This window comes from Lepidochelys olivacea (assembly GCF_965140295.1).
Source record: "Lepidochelys olivacea isolate rLepOli2 genome assembly, chromosome: 7".
Taxonomy (NCBI): Eukaryota; Metazoa; Chordata; order Testudines; family Cheloniidae; genus Lepidochelys; species Lepidochelys olivacea.
Window position 1 is genome coordinate 9,651,015 of NC_140417.1, and position 16,966 is coordinate 9,667,980.

General features: G+C 43.3%; 1 protein-coding gene across 1 annotated transcript in view; it reads left to right on the top strand.

The window, feature by feature from the left end:
- Positions 1 to 5,133: 5,133 nt before the first annotated feature.
- The window catches only part of LOC311524272 (uncharacterized protein), a 51,637-nt gene continuing 39,804 nt past the window's right edge, over positions 5,134 to 16,966 (top strand). The window contains exons 1-2 of the mRNA XM_084635218.1: positions 5,134 to 5,190; positions 14,856 to 15,015. Coding sequence (XP_084491344.1) covers positions 5,175 to 5,190; positions 14,856 to 15,015 — 176 coding nt within the window. The 5' untranslated portion in view covers positions 5,134 to 5,174. The remainder of the gene's footprint in view (positions 5,191 to 14,855; positions 15,016 to 16,966) is intronic.

Consider the following 16,966-nt stretch of genomic DNA (forward strand, 5'->3'; position numbering starts at 1 on the left):
TAGCCTCTGGTGGCTTCAGGGAGCCGGTCAAGTGGCCCACTCTGCTGTTCTGGAGCAGCCCACTATAACTACATGGCTTTCGATGGAGATGGGGGTAGAAAGAGCAATGTCATGTTCTACTTATTAAACCTGTCCTTAATCAGATTTCCAATGATGAGTAGTAATGTTTGAACTAGACTTCATAACAGGACATAAAAGGTGACAAGGAGAATGCTTTAAAGAGCAAATTATAATGTCAGAATTTGCAATATATTTGAGGACTTTTTTCTTTTCTATTCTTCATAGGGTCTTGTATCATGCTCATCACCATAGAATCTATTTCACTAGGAGGTTGGTGAAGCACTGGAATGGATTACCTAGGGATGTGGTGGAATCTCCAACCTTAGAGGTTTTTAAAGCCCGGCTGGAATGGTTTAGCTGGTGTTGGTCCTTCTTTGAGCAGGGGATTAGACTAGATGACCTTCTGAGATCTCTTACAACCCTAATATTCTATGATTCTATAAATCTGAACACCTTCCAGTAGTGCATTAAGCAACATGACTACACATCTGTCCTGTTGGTTCTCCCATCCTCTCCCCAGAGGGAGAAGTGTGTGCAGCTGAATGTCTTGTTTTGGTTGTGTGTGTGTGTTGGGGAGGGGAGGGGGGAATGGGATGGATGTTGTTGTTTGTTGTTTTTTGGTTTTAATATGAATTTCCTGTTGCCATGTGTTTATATCAGAGAAGACAAGGTAAAAATGCACATTGCACTTGGAGAAGGAAGTGGCAAGGTTTCTGATGGTCCTTTGTTCTGGGGGGAAGTTAATTCCACAGTCTTGGACCATCCCCAGAGAAAACCATCTGTCTCCCTTCCTATTGCCAATTATGTCCTTTGATCACCACCACCCTAGGGTCATAGATTCTAAGGCCAGAAGGGATCATTGTGATCATCTAGTCTGTATAACATAAGCCATAGACCTTCTCCAAAAGAATTCCTAGAGCAGATCTTTTAGAAAATTCCCATCTTGACTTAAAAATTGTCAGTGATGGAGAATCCACATAAGAATGGCCCTACTGGGTCAGACCAAAGGTCCATCTAGCTCAGTATTGTGTCTTCTGACAGTGGCCAGTGCCAGGTGCCCCATAGGAAATGAACAGAACAGGTAATCATCAGGTGATCCATCCCCTGTAGCCCATTCCCAGCTTCTGGCAAACAGACTAGAAGCAGCACTACCCTTGGTAAATTGTTCCAATTAATTACTCTCACTGTAAAAATTTACATCTTATTTCCAGTCTTAATTTGTCCTGCTTCAGCTTCCAGTCATGGGATTGTGTTATGATTTTCTCTGCTAGACTGAAGAGCCCATTATTAAATATTTGTACCCCCCGTAGGTACTTATAGACAGTGATCAAGTCACCCCTTAACTTTCTCTTTGTTAGCTAAATGGATTGAGCTCCTTGAGTCTATCCTTGTAAGGCAGGTTTTCTATTCCTCTAATTATTCTCTTGCCTCTTCTCTGAACCTTCTTCAGTTTGTCAACACCCTTCTTGAACTGTAGACGCCAGAACTTTGCACAATATCCCAGCAGTGGTCACACCAGTTCCAATACAAAGGTAAAACAACCTCTACTCCTACTTGAGATTCCCCTGTTTATACATCCCGGGTTTGCATTAGCTCTTTTGTCACAATGTCACAATGTCACTGCTTTTGTCACAATGTCACTGCTTATCCACCACAACTCCCAAATTTTTCTCAGAGACCCTGCTTCCCCATCCAGTAAGTATGGCCTACATTCTTTGTTCCTGGTTGTATACATTTCCATTTAGCCATTTAAAACACACACATTGTTTACGCCCAGTTTACCAAGTGATCCAAATGACTCTGTATCAGTGACCTGTCCTCTTCATTATTTATCACTCCCCCAATTGTTCATGTCAGCTGTGAATTTTATCAGTGATGATTTTGTGTGTTCTTCCAGATCATTGCTAAAGGTGTTTAAGGCCAAGGCCCTCCGGGACCCCAATGGATGATGATTCCCTGTTTACAGTTACATTTTGAGACCTATCAGTTAGCCAGTTTTTAATGCTTTAAAGTATGCCATGTTAATTTTATATTGTTCCAGCTTTTTAATCAAAATGTCATGCTGTACTAAGTCAAATGCCTTACAGGAAGTGTAAGTATATTATGTCAGTACTATTAACTTTATCAACCAAACTTGTAAAATAATAATTAAAAAAAAAACAGGTTACTCTGACAGGATGTACTTTCCATAAACCCATGTCGATTGGCATTAATTACATTACCCTCCTTTACTTCTTTATTAATCAAATCCCGTATCAGCTGCTCCATTATCTTGCTCAGGATCAACGTCAAGCTGACGGGCCTATAATTATCCTGGTCGTCCCATTTACCCTTTTTATAAAATGGCACAACATTAGCTTTCTTCCAGTCTTCTGGAACTTCCCCAGTGCTCCAAGACTTATTGAAAATTAACATTAATGATCCAGCGAGCTCCTCAGCCAGCTCTTTTAAACTAAAGCCATGTTTCAAATCAAATTGCAGGTAGAAACAAAATCATTTAGATAGCATGGGCACAGGCAACATTAGAACAGCCTAGACAGAGTAAAAGTAGACTGATAAGGGATTAAACCGCTTAAGGAGATGAACAAAATCAATGGGGGACATGACAAATAATTAGCAAAACAGAACACGCTATCTGTGTTACTAAGAGATTTTATTTTGGAGGGAAAAATAATGGTATTGTATAAGATAGGGGAGTTGCATAGCAACTTGAAAAACAGATGAAGAAAATTAAAAACATGCCTAAAATCACAGACTATAAAACCACTAGTTCTTAAGTAGCCATAAAACAAGAATTATTTAGCATTTACAGATCAGTGAAGGGCTAAATGAAATTGAAAACCATTTCTGAAATTTAGACCAGCAAACTTGCCTGGAAAAGGCTATTAAAATAGAATCAGAATTTTCCTAGGATAAAATCTTTTAAAGTAAGTTTGACTTCAAGGAGAGTATTATTAATTATTATTAACAACAAGAAGAAGACCTGGCTCTCGTAACAATTTTGATCAGTAGATCTCAAAGTGTTTTGCAAAGGAAGTTAATAGATGTATCCCTATTTTACAGATGGTGAAACTGAAGTATGGGGAGAAATGACTTGCCCAAGGTCACCCAGCAAACCTGTGGAGAGATGATTTGTGGAATGGTTAGAGCATTACTCTGTTCCTAACAATACTAAAAATACTTAAAACTTTTAACTCCCAATCCATATGCAGATTGCATCAGTTTCTATAGGGGCTATAAGATCTAATTCGGCTCATAGTTTACTAAGTGACATATGGGGATAATCTTAGGTATTTAAAGGGGCTGATCTATTTAGTCTTGTCTGTTTGTTTTGATTAATAGCAGTGAGAAATTGAAGTCAGTTATTTTATTTGCTTTTCCTTTTATGATTTTGTTCTGCTGTTATGTCTCCTGTTTCACTTCAAATGTTGGCAAGCTAGCTCTCAAATGTTGGGCTAGTTATAATGACCATCTACCACCAGGATCTTGCATTGGTTGACCTGGTACATTACCTACTGTACCAGCCTGTGCCAGCAGAACGGAAGCCTTTAGGGGCAGTGGATATTACATGGCTATCCGTAGATTCTAATGGTTAGAGAGGTTTGTTCTAAATTCAGCTCTGACACTGACTCACTGGGTAGCCTTGCGCCAATCACTGAAACCGCTCTGTGCCTCACTTTCTCCTTCTGGGAAGGGATAATTTGTACTACAGTAGCACCTAGGAGCGCCTGTCCTGGACCAGGATCCTATGGTGCTAGGTGCTGTACAAACAGAACAAAAAAGCTGCCACAGCTCCAAGGTGCTTAAAATCTAAGAATAAGACAAAAGGCAACAGTTGGATGCAGACAGACAGGAGTACAAGTAAATAGTGAGACAGTACTGTTCAGCATGATAGGCTGTTCTCAATGCACCAGCAGCCTATGTGTTGTCCAGTCTTTTGCAGGTATCTGGGAAAAGGAAAGTTCTCAAGAGGGATAATGGATAATGAGGTGGATATATGGATTTTTACAGGGATCCCCTCCCAAGGGTGTAGAGAGGAATGGGAGAAAGAACGAAGGTCCTGTTTGGAAATTTAACAGGTGGGCAAAGGGAGGCCGGCATCCCAGGTGATTGGAGGTGAGCAGCGACAGCCTGATAACAAATGAAAGATGACAGGTCTGGTGAGGATTGACTGTGAGGGGCCTTGAAAGGAAAGATCAGCAGCTTATGTTTGATGTGGTAGAGAAGCGGGGTCATTGGTGGAGGGATTCAAAGAGGGGGCTGATGTGGTCAATCCAATCAATGGGTCTGGAAAGTCTGAATATTCCACTAGCCCATCAGAGCTGACCTGCCAGCTCCTCAATTCCCTTTCTCCAAAACAGGGCAATTCCACACAGGCCGAAACCTGGCAATATCACCAGCATCAGGCAGTGGTGTTTCAGCAGGCATTGTGTAAGAAAACTATAGGCTCTTTTGGGTCACTTTATTGTAAAGCTAGAGACCCCTTAGGAAATGTACCGTGGGCTATGGGGATTTCAAATTCCTCCTGACTTTGGGGCTCTGGGCAGAGGCGACACGTAACTGTTGACAGTGGTGGGAGGGGAGGCAGGGCACAATTTAAAGGTTCTGGTGGTATGCAGCAGGGGACATGTGCCCCCGCATGCCCCCTCACAAGTTGTCTCTGGGCCTTTGGTTGGAGCGTATCTCTAGTCTTTTCTACTGTGCAGCCGTAAGCTTGTGTAACTGCTGATTTTCTCCCCCTAGCCCCAGAACTTCCAAAACCCCAGCTATGAATCGCACTCTGTGGCCAGCAAACAACTTACATAAAACAAATAGATGCCAAAACTCCACTGCTGTCTGTGTGATGCGGTTAGCTCTCCCCAGCCCTATTGCATTTATTGGAAATGCCTGGTGGAGGGAGTAGCCTGGGAGCTGCCTGGTGCAGCTGGGGCTAAGAAGCCCAGCCCAAGCCAGGGGCGATCATTCCATAACCAGTAGCAACCACAGGCTCTGCTGCCTATGCCCACGTGTCCCCCATGGCAGCCCTGCCCCTCACGTGGAGAGGGATGCACACTGCCAAGCTGAGCACTGCACAGACAGCAGCAGCCCCCGGAATCTGGCTGAATTGGAGCATCATGCACCACCCCACAGGTAAACCTCTCCCCAGGCTGCCCTTTCTGCAGAGTTCAGGGTTCCATGCAAGGGCAATCGGTCCCCCCTTTTCAGTTTGGGGAGGGAAGGCATTGGTGCTGGGAATGCACATTTTATTGGGGACAGGTGGTTGTCTTTTGTCTGGAGTGGCAAGCAGAGCCGGAGGAACTAGGATGCCAGTTGAAGCTGTGGGTTTCTTATTGTTCTGGGAATATCCTAGAACTCTTAGCAATGCAAACTGTCCTCAGCAGATCCCTTGGGGGTTCCTCCTCTGTGAGTCATTCTAGGTTCAGTTAAAACAAGGACACAATCTACTTTTTTCCCTCATGGGGAAATAAAAGGCACATGTTTGGCAGACAGTAAATCATATCCTCCAGCTGACCTTGCCATACAAGGAAGTGCTATCGAAGATTTAGTAGAATACTACTGACAACATAGTTAAAAGAGCAGTGGATTCTCTCCCTTTCATATAGCACTTGGTATAAACTGTTCTTAGTTTCCTAGTCTGGATCATCTTTATTCTCAAAAGCGCACGTGCTTTCGGGAAGAAGCTTTGCTGGTGTCAATTGTCATAGCTGTATTGAAATCGCTGTCGGTTTCTGACTATTGACACCAGCTGGCGATGTCCCCGCTCTTATTTTTTTTAGGTGCATTCTCCAGTATTATGGAAACATGTCTGTCTAAGCTAGTTGTTGTCTTCAACTAGCAAATCCTCTTCTTTACTGCCCTGAGCTAGGATATATTTCAAAATGTTTTATTTTTTTAATTTATTTGAATTAACATTTACTGCATAATTATACCACTTGAGTTTGGGTTGTAGTTTATAGTTTCCAAGTTTTCTTTTTACCAACCAGGAGTATACACTATATCGATTCACATTTATTGAAGCAACCTACCTTACTAAGGTTCTTAAATTTTACAATTTTGATGTTAGAAAATGGTGAATGGTGGATTTCTTATCTAATTATTAGTTAGTGACACACAAGGAAGGTGGAAATAACTTTATTAAAACTTGTTTTGTATTTAAAACTGATTTATTAAGCCGCATTAAACCAAGGAAGTATGAATGGTAGTTATAAATTGAACTGATTATTTCTGGTCACCACTCTTTCCAGGTTTTAGAACTAGCAGATCTCAACCTTTCACACCTGGTTTTTATTCATAGATTGGGAGAGCAAAATAAGCTTTCCAGTTTTTTCAGCTCCTCATTGGTTTCTCAACTTTGAATTAGGAACCGAAGTGATTGAATAAACTGAAACAAAGGAAATATTCTATCTGCGCCAGCAGAAAAGGTTACTTCTGTCAGAAGCTGGTTGAGCACTACAACAAGGTCTGGTTTCAGGTGCCAAGTCAGTTACTTCCACCAGTTCAGGGTTTGAATATCTTTAAAGCTTCGGAAGCAAACCTATTGATTGAATATTATTATTTTATTTAAATTTAAAAGATTTTAGTAGATTATTATAGTAAATCTAAGCCTTAATATCGATTGACATAATTTTCAAATAGTTTTTTTTAAAGAAAAATATATTTAAATAAAATCTAATTAAAATGAAAATTCAATTTTTTAAAAAATCATTCGTTTTGAGCTATCCTGGCTTGATTCAAAGTCCACTGTGCTCAATAAACTCCCATTGATTTCTCAGCGCTTTGGATCAGGTTCTCAAAATAAAACACTACATATGACCTTCCATTTTCATCTATGAAAATGATTTTCTTTATATTACTAGCCTTGCTATCCTGACTTCAGGACATGCCTATCATAGGCAGATGAGTTCTCAGCTATTCAGTAACACTGCAAGGAAGGTAACAGGTAAGAGAGAAGCTATTGTCAACTTGTGTTTCCTCTTGCTTTTCCTCAGTAACCTGTTGCCTCATACTGAATACCTCATATCTGGAAAAGTTTCAGAGCCAGGGTCCTCAGAGTTTTGACCCACCTGAAGTACACAGGGACTGCACATGTAACACACTCTGATCCAAAGTTCACTGAAGTCAATGCGAGTCTTTTCATTGCGTTCAAAGAGGTTTGGATCAGATCCTTTGTCAAGACACCTCTCATTCCCTCTGGCTGTTGAGTTCTGTTGAAAGCATAGGATCAGTCATTTGAAGACCACATGGTCCCTTTGGTACTGTGGACTTTTAATATATTATGGCTGCCAATGGCAAAATTTGGATCAGAAAGTCTCAGTAGAATCCAGCTTCTCCTTTACATCTATTATTCTGTTCTTAGACTTTGGCTGATACAAAGAAAGCACTTGAGTTTTGCTCTTGTGGTTTATGTGAACAGAGGGTCTTGGGAAAATGTCTCGGTGGGTGTACATTGATGAAATAACACCTGGTAAATGTTGCAGTGAGACGTTGCCAATGCCTGAGATGCATCATCGAGGCTGACTGCCAAAACCACCCTGAAGTGTCTGAGTTAGATTGTCAAGCACTCAGCTCATCCCATTGTAGCATTTAGGGCCAGATTTTCAAATGGATTCAGCCCTGAATGTGCTGAGCCATTCTGCAAATCCAGACCTTACTTTGGTGACTAAATGCTGGGGCTTGGGGTGGGTGGGGGAGGGGTTGGAGCCATTTGGATAATCTGGCCCTGATTGTGGTTATAAAATGGCCCTATTTACTATACGGAGGGAATATGGGGGGAGGGATAGCTCAGTGGTTTGAGCATTGGCCTGCTAAACCCAGGGTTGTGAGTTCAATCCTTGAGGGGGCCATTTAGGGATCTGGGCCAAAAATTGGGGATTGGTCCTGCTAGATGACCTCCTGAGGTCTCTTCCAACCCTGATATTCTATGGCAACAAAAATGATTAGGAGTCTAGAACACATGACTTATGAGGAGAGGCTGAGGGAGCTGGGATTGTTTAGTCTGCAGAAGAGAAGAATGAGGGGGGATTTGATAGCTGCTTTCAACTACCTGAAAGGGGGTTCCAAAGAGGATGGCTCTAGACTGTTCTCAATGGTAGCAGATGACAGAACGAGGAGTAATGGTCTCAAGTTGCAGTGGGGGAGGTTTAGATTGGATATTAGGAAAAACTTTTTCACTATGAGGGTGGTGAAACACTGGAATGCGTTACCTAGGGAGGTGGTAGAATCTCCTTCCTTAGAGGTTTTTAAGGTCAGGCTTGACAAAGCCCTGGCTGGGATGATTTAACTGGGAATTGGTCCTGCTTCGAACAGGGGGTTGGACTAGATGACCTTCTGGGGTCCCTTCCAACCCTGATATTCTATGATTCTATGAATAAGAGTGTGGGACATGTAAAATAGAGATGGCCCCAAAAATGGAACCGTACATGTAAATCAGCCACCGCCGTACCCAAGCTCAGCTCCCCTCGTACCTCTGGAGTTCCGAAAAAATGGGGCCCTGTGTCATCCCTGGCTTTGTCTTTGCAAAACCCAAACTACACCTGGCATCTGTTAGCTTGGTGCACAGTCATCTCTTTGCCTTCCTCACCATAGGTCCCTATGTATGGTACAACCTCTCTGAGTTCATCCTTATCCATCTCACATATCAGCTCCCACTTCTTCCATGCTGACTATAGTTCATCTAGCTGACTCTGTGTGTGTGTGTGTGTGTGTGTGTGTGTGTGTGTGTGTATAAATCCCGATTTGTCTGTCCAATTTCCCCTATCATCTGTCTGTTCTGAGACTCTGCGCTCCTTCAGGAGCCCTTCTTTGTCTGGGAAGTTTGTAGTGCATGCTGCAGGCCACCATAAACAAATGATGATGGTCTTCTCTCTATAAATCATGTATTAAACAATGCACTGCCTTTTAAATTAGAGTGTTGTGCTAAAATTCCCTAATTTAAATGATGCACAGGAAATAAAAAAGTTATTGAACATAATTACTCACAAATAATAACAATTCCCTAAGTGACTGTGTGTAATTAATTAAGTTGCTTTTCTCTTTTCAGCCCCCCCATCCACTCCTCTTTCTCCTACCTTTTCCCAGCTGTAGATCCTCACCTTGCAAAGACTTAAGAACATAACTAGCTTAAAGCAAATTCCGATGCCTGATGTGCCAGATTATCCCTAATAGGCATTTATTTGACAATATTTTCCTGTTTCTCTTGAAGACAAGATCTCCCCACTGACTGTTACACTTAGCACTTCCCAGAACACCCTGTCCTCTGTTCACTTGCCTGCAAACTCTTCACCTCTTCCAACTCTCCTTCTCCTTCAATCCAACTTCATTGTGTAACAATAAAACTGTTTCACCAGGAGTTAGATAATACCCTTGGATTCCTATTTTATTTCATATAGTGCACAAGGTCCATCTGAGCCTATAACTCAAGCCTCCCAGGGGATTGTGTACAGGTCTGATCTTGCAAAGATGTAATCTTACTCACATTCTTCTGTTTTTGCTGGATCAAGCCTTCACTTGTAAGTACATAAGAAGACCATACTGGGTCAGACCAAAGGTCAATCTAGCCCAGTATCCTGTCTTCCGACAGTGGCCAATGCCAGGTGCCCCAGAGGGAATGAACAGAACAGGTAATCATCAAGTGATCCATCCCCTGTCACCCATTCCCAGCTTCTGGCAAACAGAAGCTAGGGACACCATCCATGCGCATCCTGACTAATAGCCATAGATGGACCTATCCTCCATGAATTTATTTAGTTATTTTTGAACCCTGTTATTGTCTTGGCCTTCACAACATTCTCTGACAAGGAGTTCCACAGGTTGACTGTGCGTTGTGTGAAAAAAATACTTCCTTTTGTTTGTTTTAAACCTGATGCCTATTAATTTCATTTGGTGGCCCCTAGTTCTTGTGTTATGAGAAGGAGTAAATAACACTTCCTTGTCTACTTTCTCCACACCAGTCATGATTTATGGACCTCTATCATATCCCCCCTTAATCGTCTCTTTTCCAAACTGAAAAATCCCAGTCTTATTAATCTCTCCTCAGACGGCAGCCGTTCCATACCACTAATCATTTTTGTTGCCCTTTTCTGAACCTTTTCCAAGTCCAATATATCTTTTTTGAGATGGGGTGACCACATCTGCATGCCGTATTCAAGATGTGGGTGTACCACGGATTTACATAGAGGCAATATGTCTTATTATCTATCCCTTTCTCAATCTCTTAGCCTTTTTGTCTGCCTCTGCACACTGAGTGGATGTTTTCAGAGAACTATCCCCAATGACGCCAAGATCTCTCTCTTGAGTGGTAACAGCTAATTTAGACCCCCTATAGTATAGTCATTGACTCTTCACTGGAGGTGAGTGTTGGGGCAGAAGGTCAGCTTGGGTCTTTCACCTTTTATTTTTCCACCCTCTTATCATCTGCCCAAACGTCAGGTATATTTGAATTCTGAATGTATCCAAATTCTCCATTGCACAGCTTTGTTGGAGTCAATGGAATTACACCAGTTTATACCGCAAAGAATGTGGCTCTGTGTATATGACACAAGGTTATACAGTGAGTCCCTCATGCTCTGCACCCTTCTCTTTTTTTTGACTTCTGAGTTTCCTGAATGCTTATCTGAATCCAAGTCTGTCCCAAATTAGCTCGGCTCTATCCAGAAGTTATAACCTCCCTCTGAGTCAGCATCCTTTCTATGGGGGGTGGAGGAAGATGGGGTTCTCGGCCTGCAACTGGGGCACGGTGGTTGATGCTGAACAGTTGTGGTTCTGTTTTAAGAACTGCTGGTGCTATAGAACCTATAAGTAGCTCCTGCCTGCCCTTTGGTTGTGGCTCCTTTTCGGCTTTGGATCTGGGAGTGTTATCCAACTCCTGGTGAGTCCTTTTCTCCCCCCCCCCCCGACACATTGAAGTTATGATGCTAGATTGGCTGGGGAGGATGCAGAAAGGTAGAAAGAGGAGAATGGGGTGAAGAGAAGGAGGACAGGTGTCGAAAGGAGAAGGTGTGAGGGATCTTCAAGAGAAACTTAGGGAAGAAAAAAGAAAATATAGCCAAATAGTCTCATTGTGCTTTGTGCTATACAAACAAGCAACCAAAAAAATGACAGGTCCTTCCCCAAAGCAGCAAAGGAGAGGAGCAGCTGCTCAAATGATTTCTTATCACGTACCTAGATTATGCAGAGTAGAAATAGAATTTAAAAAGTTCACAGTAATATGTAGCATTTGATAGGGCGCTAGCCGTGAATTGTGTCCTGATCGGACTTGTCTGGGGCTTGCATAAACTAAAGCAATTCTGACCTCTGCTCTTGGGCCAGGGTATCATTAATAAGTGCAGCGCTTCCTGGGGTGATTGTGTAATGTGTATATACTTGATGTTGGCACGTAGCTCTCACTGTTTCTCTTCCTTTCATAATTCCTGGCACCTGAGGTTGGTGTTATAATAAAGGTGGGGCTGAGTTACAAAATCTGTTTTAATTAGCAAGCAAATGTTCTGGAGAATTAACTGAATCTGCGTCTGTTACTCAAACTAATGTCACTCACTGATTTTAAAACTCATAGACTGCAGGCAAATCCTTTTCTTTCCCTGCATTATCAATAAAACCTTTGCCTGTTCAGAGTGAATAATAAATGCTCTGTAAAAGATAGATCGGAGCTTCTTTTCTCCTTCTCTTGCAATACAAGAACATAATTTAATTCCATTACATTAAAAAGGTGGCAAATTCAAAACTAATATGAGGAGATAGACTGTCACCAAACATGTAATTGGATGAGGGAACTCATTCCTACCGGAAGTTGTTGGGGCTGAGAATTTAGTAAGATTCAAAAAGGGATTAGACATTTCTGTGGATATGCAGAGTTATCATAATTAATGATAAACATTTTTGCAAGGGATATTAAGCATCATGCTTCAGGGCTTAAGCCAGTCTCTGACTATTAGAAATCAGGATGAAATCTAATGTGGGGTCAGATTATCCACATCTACCTACTGTGACAGCTACAGAAGCAGGGTACTGGAACAGATCAGCCTTGGCAGTGGCAAATTAGCAAGTGGGCCAAAGAGGCCTGTGCCCAGGGGTTCTGGCCAATTGGGGGGAGGCCTGGAAAAATGGGCTCCCCCATGGCCCAACCTGCTCTGCCCGCCCAGTGCACCTGATGGGAAGCGAGGTCGGTGCACGGGGGCTTGCCTTTGAGCTGTTCGTATGAACGCTCTTCAGTCACCAGGAGTAGGGTGACCAGATGTCCCGATTTTATAGGGCCAGTCCCGATTTTGGGGGCTTTTTCTTAAATAGACACCTATTACCCCCCACACCCTGTGACGATTTTTAACACTTGCCCTCTGGTCACCCTAATCGGGGGAGATGGAATCCTGCTGCCAGGTCATTCTGTGACCAGCTGGCCAGCTGTTGCACCTTGCCCTCATCCTCGGCTCAGGCACAGTAAGTCAGCAGGTGGAGTTGCAGTTCCATTACAGACCTCCCAGCACTCTTTGCTGCTGAGGAAGCCACTCCCTGTCGCCCCCCCAAGAGTACTGTGGGTGGGTGGGTGTGGCCATTGGGTCCAGACTCCCTGCAGGTTGTGCTGCTGATCAGGCCTGTGGGAGCCGGGAGCCAAGGCCATGGCCCTTTGGTCCTTCTTGCTGCTGTGATGTTCTTTAGCAGCTTTTCTATCACAGAGAGAATAAAATGTTGCCCTTCAGAAAACAACTCCACCCCACTTGTGTTAAAAACGGCTTGATTTGTCCTGCCCTGAAATTGCTGTCATCAGATCCCTTCACAGCATAACATGCGTTTTGACAAATGGAGATTGGAAGAATTCTGCTCAAGTGAATCGATTGTTATACTGGATTGTAATGCTGCTGTTTATAGGGTATTGCCATGCCCCCACCCCCCATATCCCCTGTCATTTGATTTTTCACTGTGTGGTGCTAAAAGCTGTAAGTGAGAATCTGTGCAAAAAAGCACGAACATCTCGTGCTAAGACTTTGCAACTAGGCACCTTGAGAGAACTGCTATTGGAAACGCTCTGTGATCTGTGCAGGATTGGCTGCGTGTGTGTGTGTGAGACAGGCCACTTCTCTCTACCTGAAGAAATGTCACTGCAAGCATGGCATCAGATAGTGGCTGGTTCCGTAGGCACCAACTTCTCCTTTTCCCTAGGGGTGCTCCTCCCCAAGACCCTTCCCCTAAGGCCCTGCCTTCACGCCGCCTCTTCCTGTCCCCATTCTGCCCCCTCCCTGAGGTCCCCACTTGCTGGTCTCCACCCTCCCACAAGCTCCTCCCCGAGTGGCCGAACAGCTATTGCTGGTGGGTGCTGAGCACCCGCTATTTTTTCCCCGTGGGCACTACAGCTCCAGAGCACCCACAGAGTCGCCACCTATGGCTGGTTCATGAAAAGGATCTGGGAGTGGCTCTTCGTCAACTTGGGCACCTCTACGCTGCCTCTGAGGGCAAGCCTCCCAGCCCAGGCCCACAGAGTTGTCTTAACAGGGCTCATGCCAGTGCACTACGCATAGCTGTGTCGACATCGTGGCTCGGACTCTCAAGGGCCCCGCCGCCCCCCCTCACTCCCAGATGGAGTGCAACCACACTCCTTGATCACATAGAGAGGCTTCAGAGTCTTTGGAAATCAGAGCCTCCGTGTTCGGTCCCTGCTAATGACTTACTGCTGCAGTTAGAAGTCCTAATACTTCGCTGCTTAATAGCACATTTGCTTTAGCTCAAGTGTTCTTGAAGCAGAAGGAGCTGATTTCTGTGCCTGTAGCTGAATATAGTATAGTTCAATGGCAGCAGGAGCTGGGCAAGAAAGGGTTTTCCCAACCTGTGAAAATGTTTGAGATTTCAGAAGTTTTTCCCGTTCGTCAGTGAGACAAACCAAAGACCTTTCAAAAATTGTCACAGAATCCAACGCAGAGAAAGGGAGACCCCAGAGAAGCCAACAGCCCTGTGCTTAAGGCTGTCATGTGGAAGGTGGAGGGGACACCCAGGTCAAAGTCCCTGATCTTGCTCATTTGGAGCAGGGACTTGAATCTGGTTCTCCCACTTCCCACGAGAGTGCCCGGAGCACCAAGCTGCAGAGTCAGTCTCTCCTTTCCAAAAAAACTGTTTTGTCAAAAATTCCTGACCATCGCTCATGACCGGAGCCAGCATGTTCATTTTAAACACCCCGGTGCTTTAAGACAAACTTTGTCTGACTGGTGGAACGTGTAATACCGTGTGCGTGCGTACAACTGCCCTGTACCAAACAGAATGTCAGTGTGTGTGTGTGCTCGTGAGACAGACTACTCCATCTTGGCAGACACACAGGGATTGAACCAGGATTGCTGGAGCTAGAAGCATTAACTGAAAAGCTGAGGCTTCCTTGCTGCGGCTATAACAGACTCTGACCCTGTAAATCAGGCACAGAAAGGATCCTGTAACACACATTCACCAGTGGGTTATGTGCACATCAAATGCCCTTTAGTGGCTGTTTCTACAGTTAATGGAGATTCTCCTTCAAGTCAGGTGAGAGGGGCTTGCATGTTTTGGAGCAGAAGGTCTTGATGGCTACAAGAACAACTTGAAAAATTCTATGTATTTTCAATTAAAATGTCTGGATTTTTTTTACTTAATTTGGATTTTTGATGCAAGTGTTTTCTTTTGTTTTCATTTTGTCAAAAAACAAAATTCTGTTTTCAGGTTTTAAAAACAGAAAAGCTTTTATTTTCCACTGGACAACCATTAAACCGGAGCAGTTACAAAATCGTTGTACGGGGTACTGCCATATTCAATTTGAAAAGTACTTCCTTTTTTGTTTTCTTTTTCAGAAACACCAATGGGGCTTATTGCTGAGAACCTTAGGAAAGCCAGAGAAATAGCACATGGTGACTCTCGTGTTCCTGAACAGCTAAAGCATTATTTACAGAAAGCTCTGGATATTGCTGTTGGACTGGACCCTTACCTGGACGCAATGTCAACTGCAAAGAAGTAACGAGATTTATTTGTTACCTTGTGCATTTTTCTCATGGTCTGATCCCTAAAGCCGTAGATTTTAAGGGCCTAAGGGACCATAATCCCTCAGGGCTGCCCCAAGACTGTGGAATGAGCTCCTGCAGGAACGACAACCTCACCTCCTTCCACTGTAAAGTGCAAGGCACATTTCTTTTACCTTGCCTTCTCTAACCCAAACACAAAGCAATGTACCTATGTGGGGGTGTGTGCATTCAAACACACACACATTGCTACATATCTGTTATACATTATATATTTAAAATATAATCATTAAAAAATGCAAACCAAAACACTCCACTGCACACACTTCTCCCACTGAGGAGAGGATGAGAGAAAAAACATAAGACAGATGTTAGTCATGTTCCTTAATGCAATAGTGGTTGATGCTCAGATACTGTGATGTTGAACATTCTAACAACCTGAATGGAATAGACCTTGTGTATAACACAAGCCATAGAATATGATCCAGTTACCCATACTGAGCCCTAGGATTTGTGTTTGACTAAAGCATATCTTTCAGAAAGGCATCCAGTCTTGATCTGAAGACTTCAAGAGATGGAGAATCCACCGCTCCCATTGATAGATTCACCATATGCATACCGTTTAACAGTTTTCTTCTTGTTTAGAACTCATTTAAAACCCACAGTGCAATGATTTTTTTTGTACTGGTTTTAGGAGAGCTAAGAAAGAAGGGGCTTGATTCTTCTCTGTTCCCATAAAACCAGGGAGTTTGTCTGAGTAAGGACTTGGCAAAACAATTGGTTAATAGCTAAGGCCCAAGTTCTGCCTTGACCTTCACATGAACTTCACTGGGGCTCTGTCCAGGCACAGGGATCTTCCCCCCGCACCCCTATGTGGAGCTCATTGCAGGATCGAGGCCTCAGAAAGAATGTCAGGATTTAACCACTAATAAGAACAAGCTGTGTTTTTAACAGTCTGCAACATTGGAGATCCTGCTCGAATGCAGCCGTTGGTTTTTTTAACACGCTGTTCTCTATTTGCTTCTTCTAGTTACGAGTAAACACAGCTGAACTTTCTCGATAAAACGCATTAGGGGCCTGAGGTTTCAGCCCAATCATAATAGCCTTTGTATGCAGTACAGCTTTTATCTCAAAAGTGCTTTACAAATATTAATTATGCTGCTAACTAAATTATTTTAGTAACTAAACTAATTAATTAAGCTAATTTTAGGTATCATTAATTCAGAAGCCCAGTTGATACCCTCATTATTCCTCTTTTTGCTGCGGCATATTACCTGGGTGTGAAGGGTCTGCTAAACAGTTCCCATCTATCAGCGTAAATTCTGATCTGTGGGAAAAGCCAATTCTTTCTGAAATTGACAATGTGTAAACTGTTCCAGTCTGCGGATTACGGGAATGCTGAGCATTAGTTCTGTTGCTGAAATAATAGCTGATAGTTGTTTGACTTGCGCTAGCTGTATGATAATAGCTATACATTATCTTATTAAAGTTGTTAAAGCATTTGTGAGGGGCATAAAAGAGGTTATAGGAAATGTTCAGCTCTTCAAGGCTTGGATTATCTGAGTGTGTCTGATATGGGTTATGAATTCTTTCTCATTTTACTGAAGGTTGGCGGGGTGGGGTGGGGGGGAGGAATAAAAATAGCTTCCGTGGCGTAAAATTCTGGCCTGTAGAAGCGTCACGAGCCTCCTGGGATTGACAGCTGTGGTGGGTATTCTCTTCAGATGGGGGAATCTCACCTGCCTGGTGGCTCTGGCCTGCTTCAATATCCCATGCTGTCTTCTTTCCAAAGCAGAGCCTCCCTACTCCCAGGGTCCCAGAGCTCAGACGCCAGCGCAAGCCTGAATCTCTACCTATCAGTTTTACAGCCCCGTAGCCTGAGCCCCACGAGCCCAAATCATCTGACTCAGGCCATGGTGTTTAATTGCTGTGTAGACATACCCTTA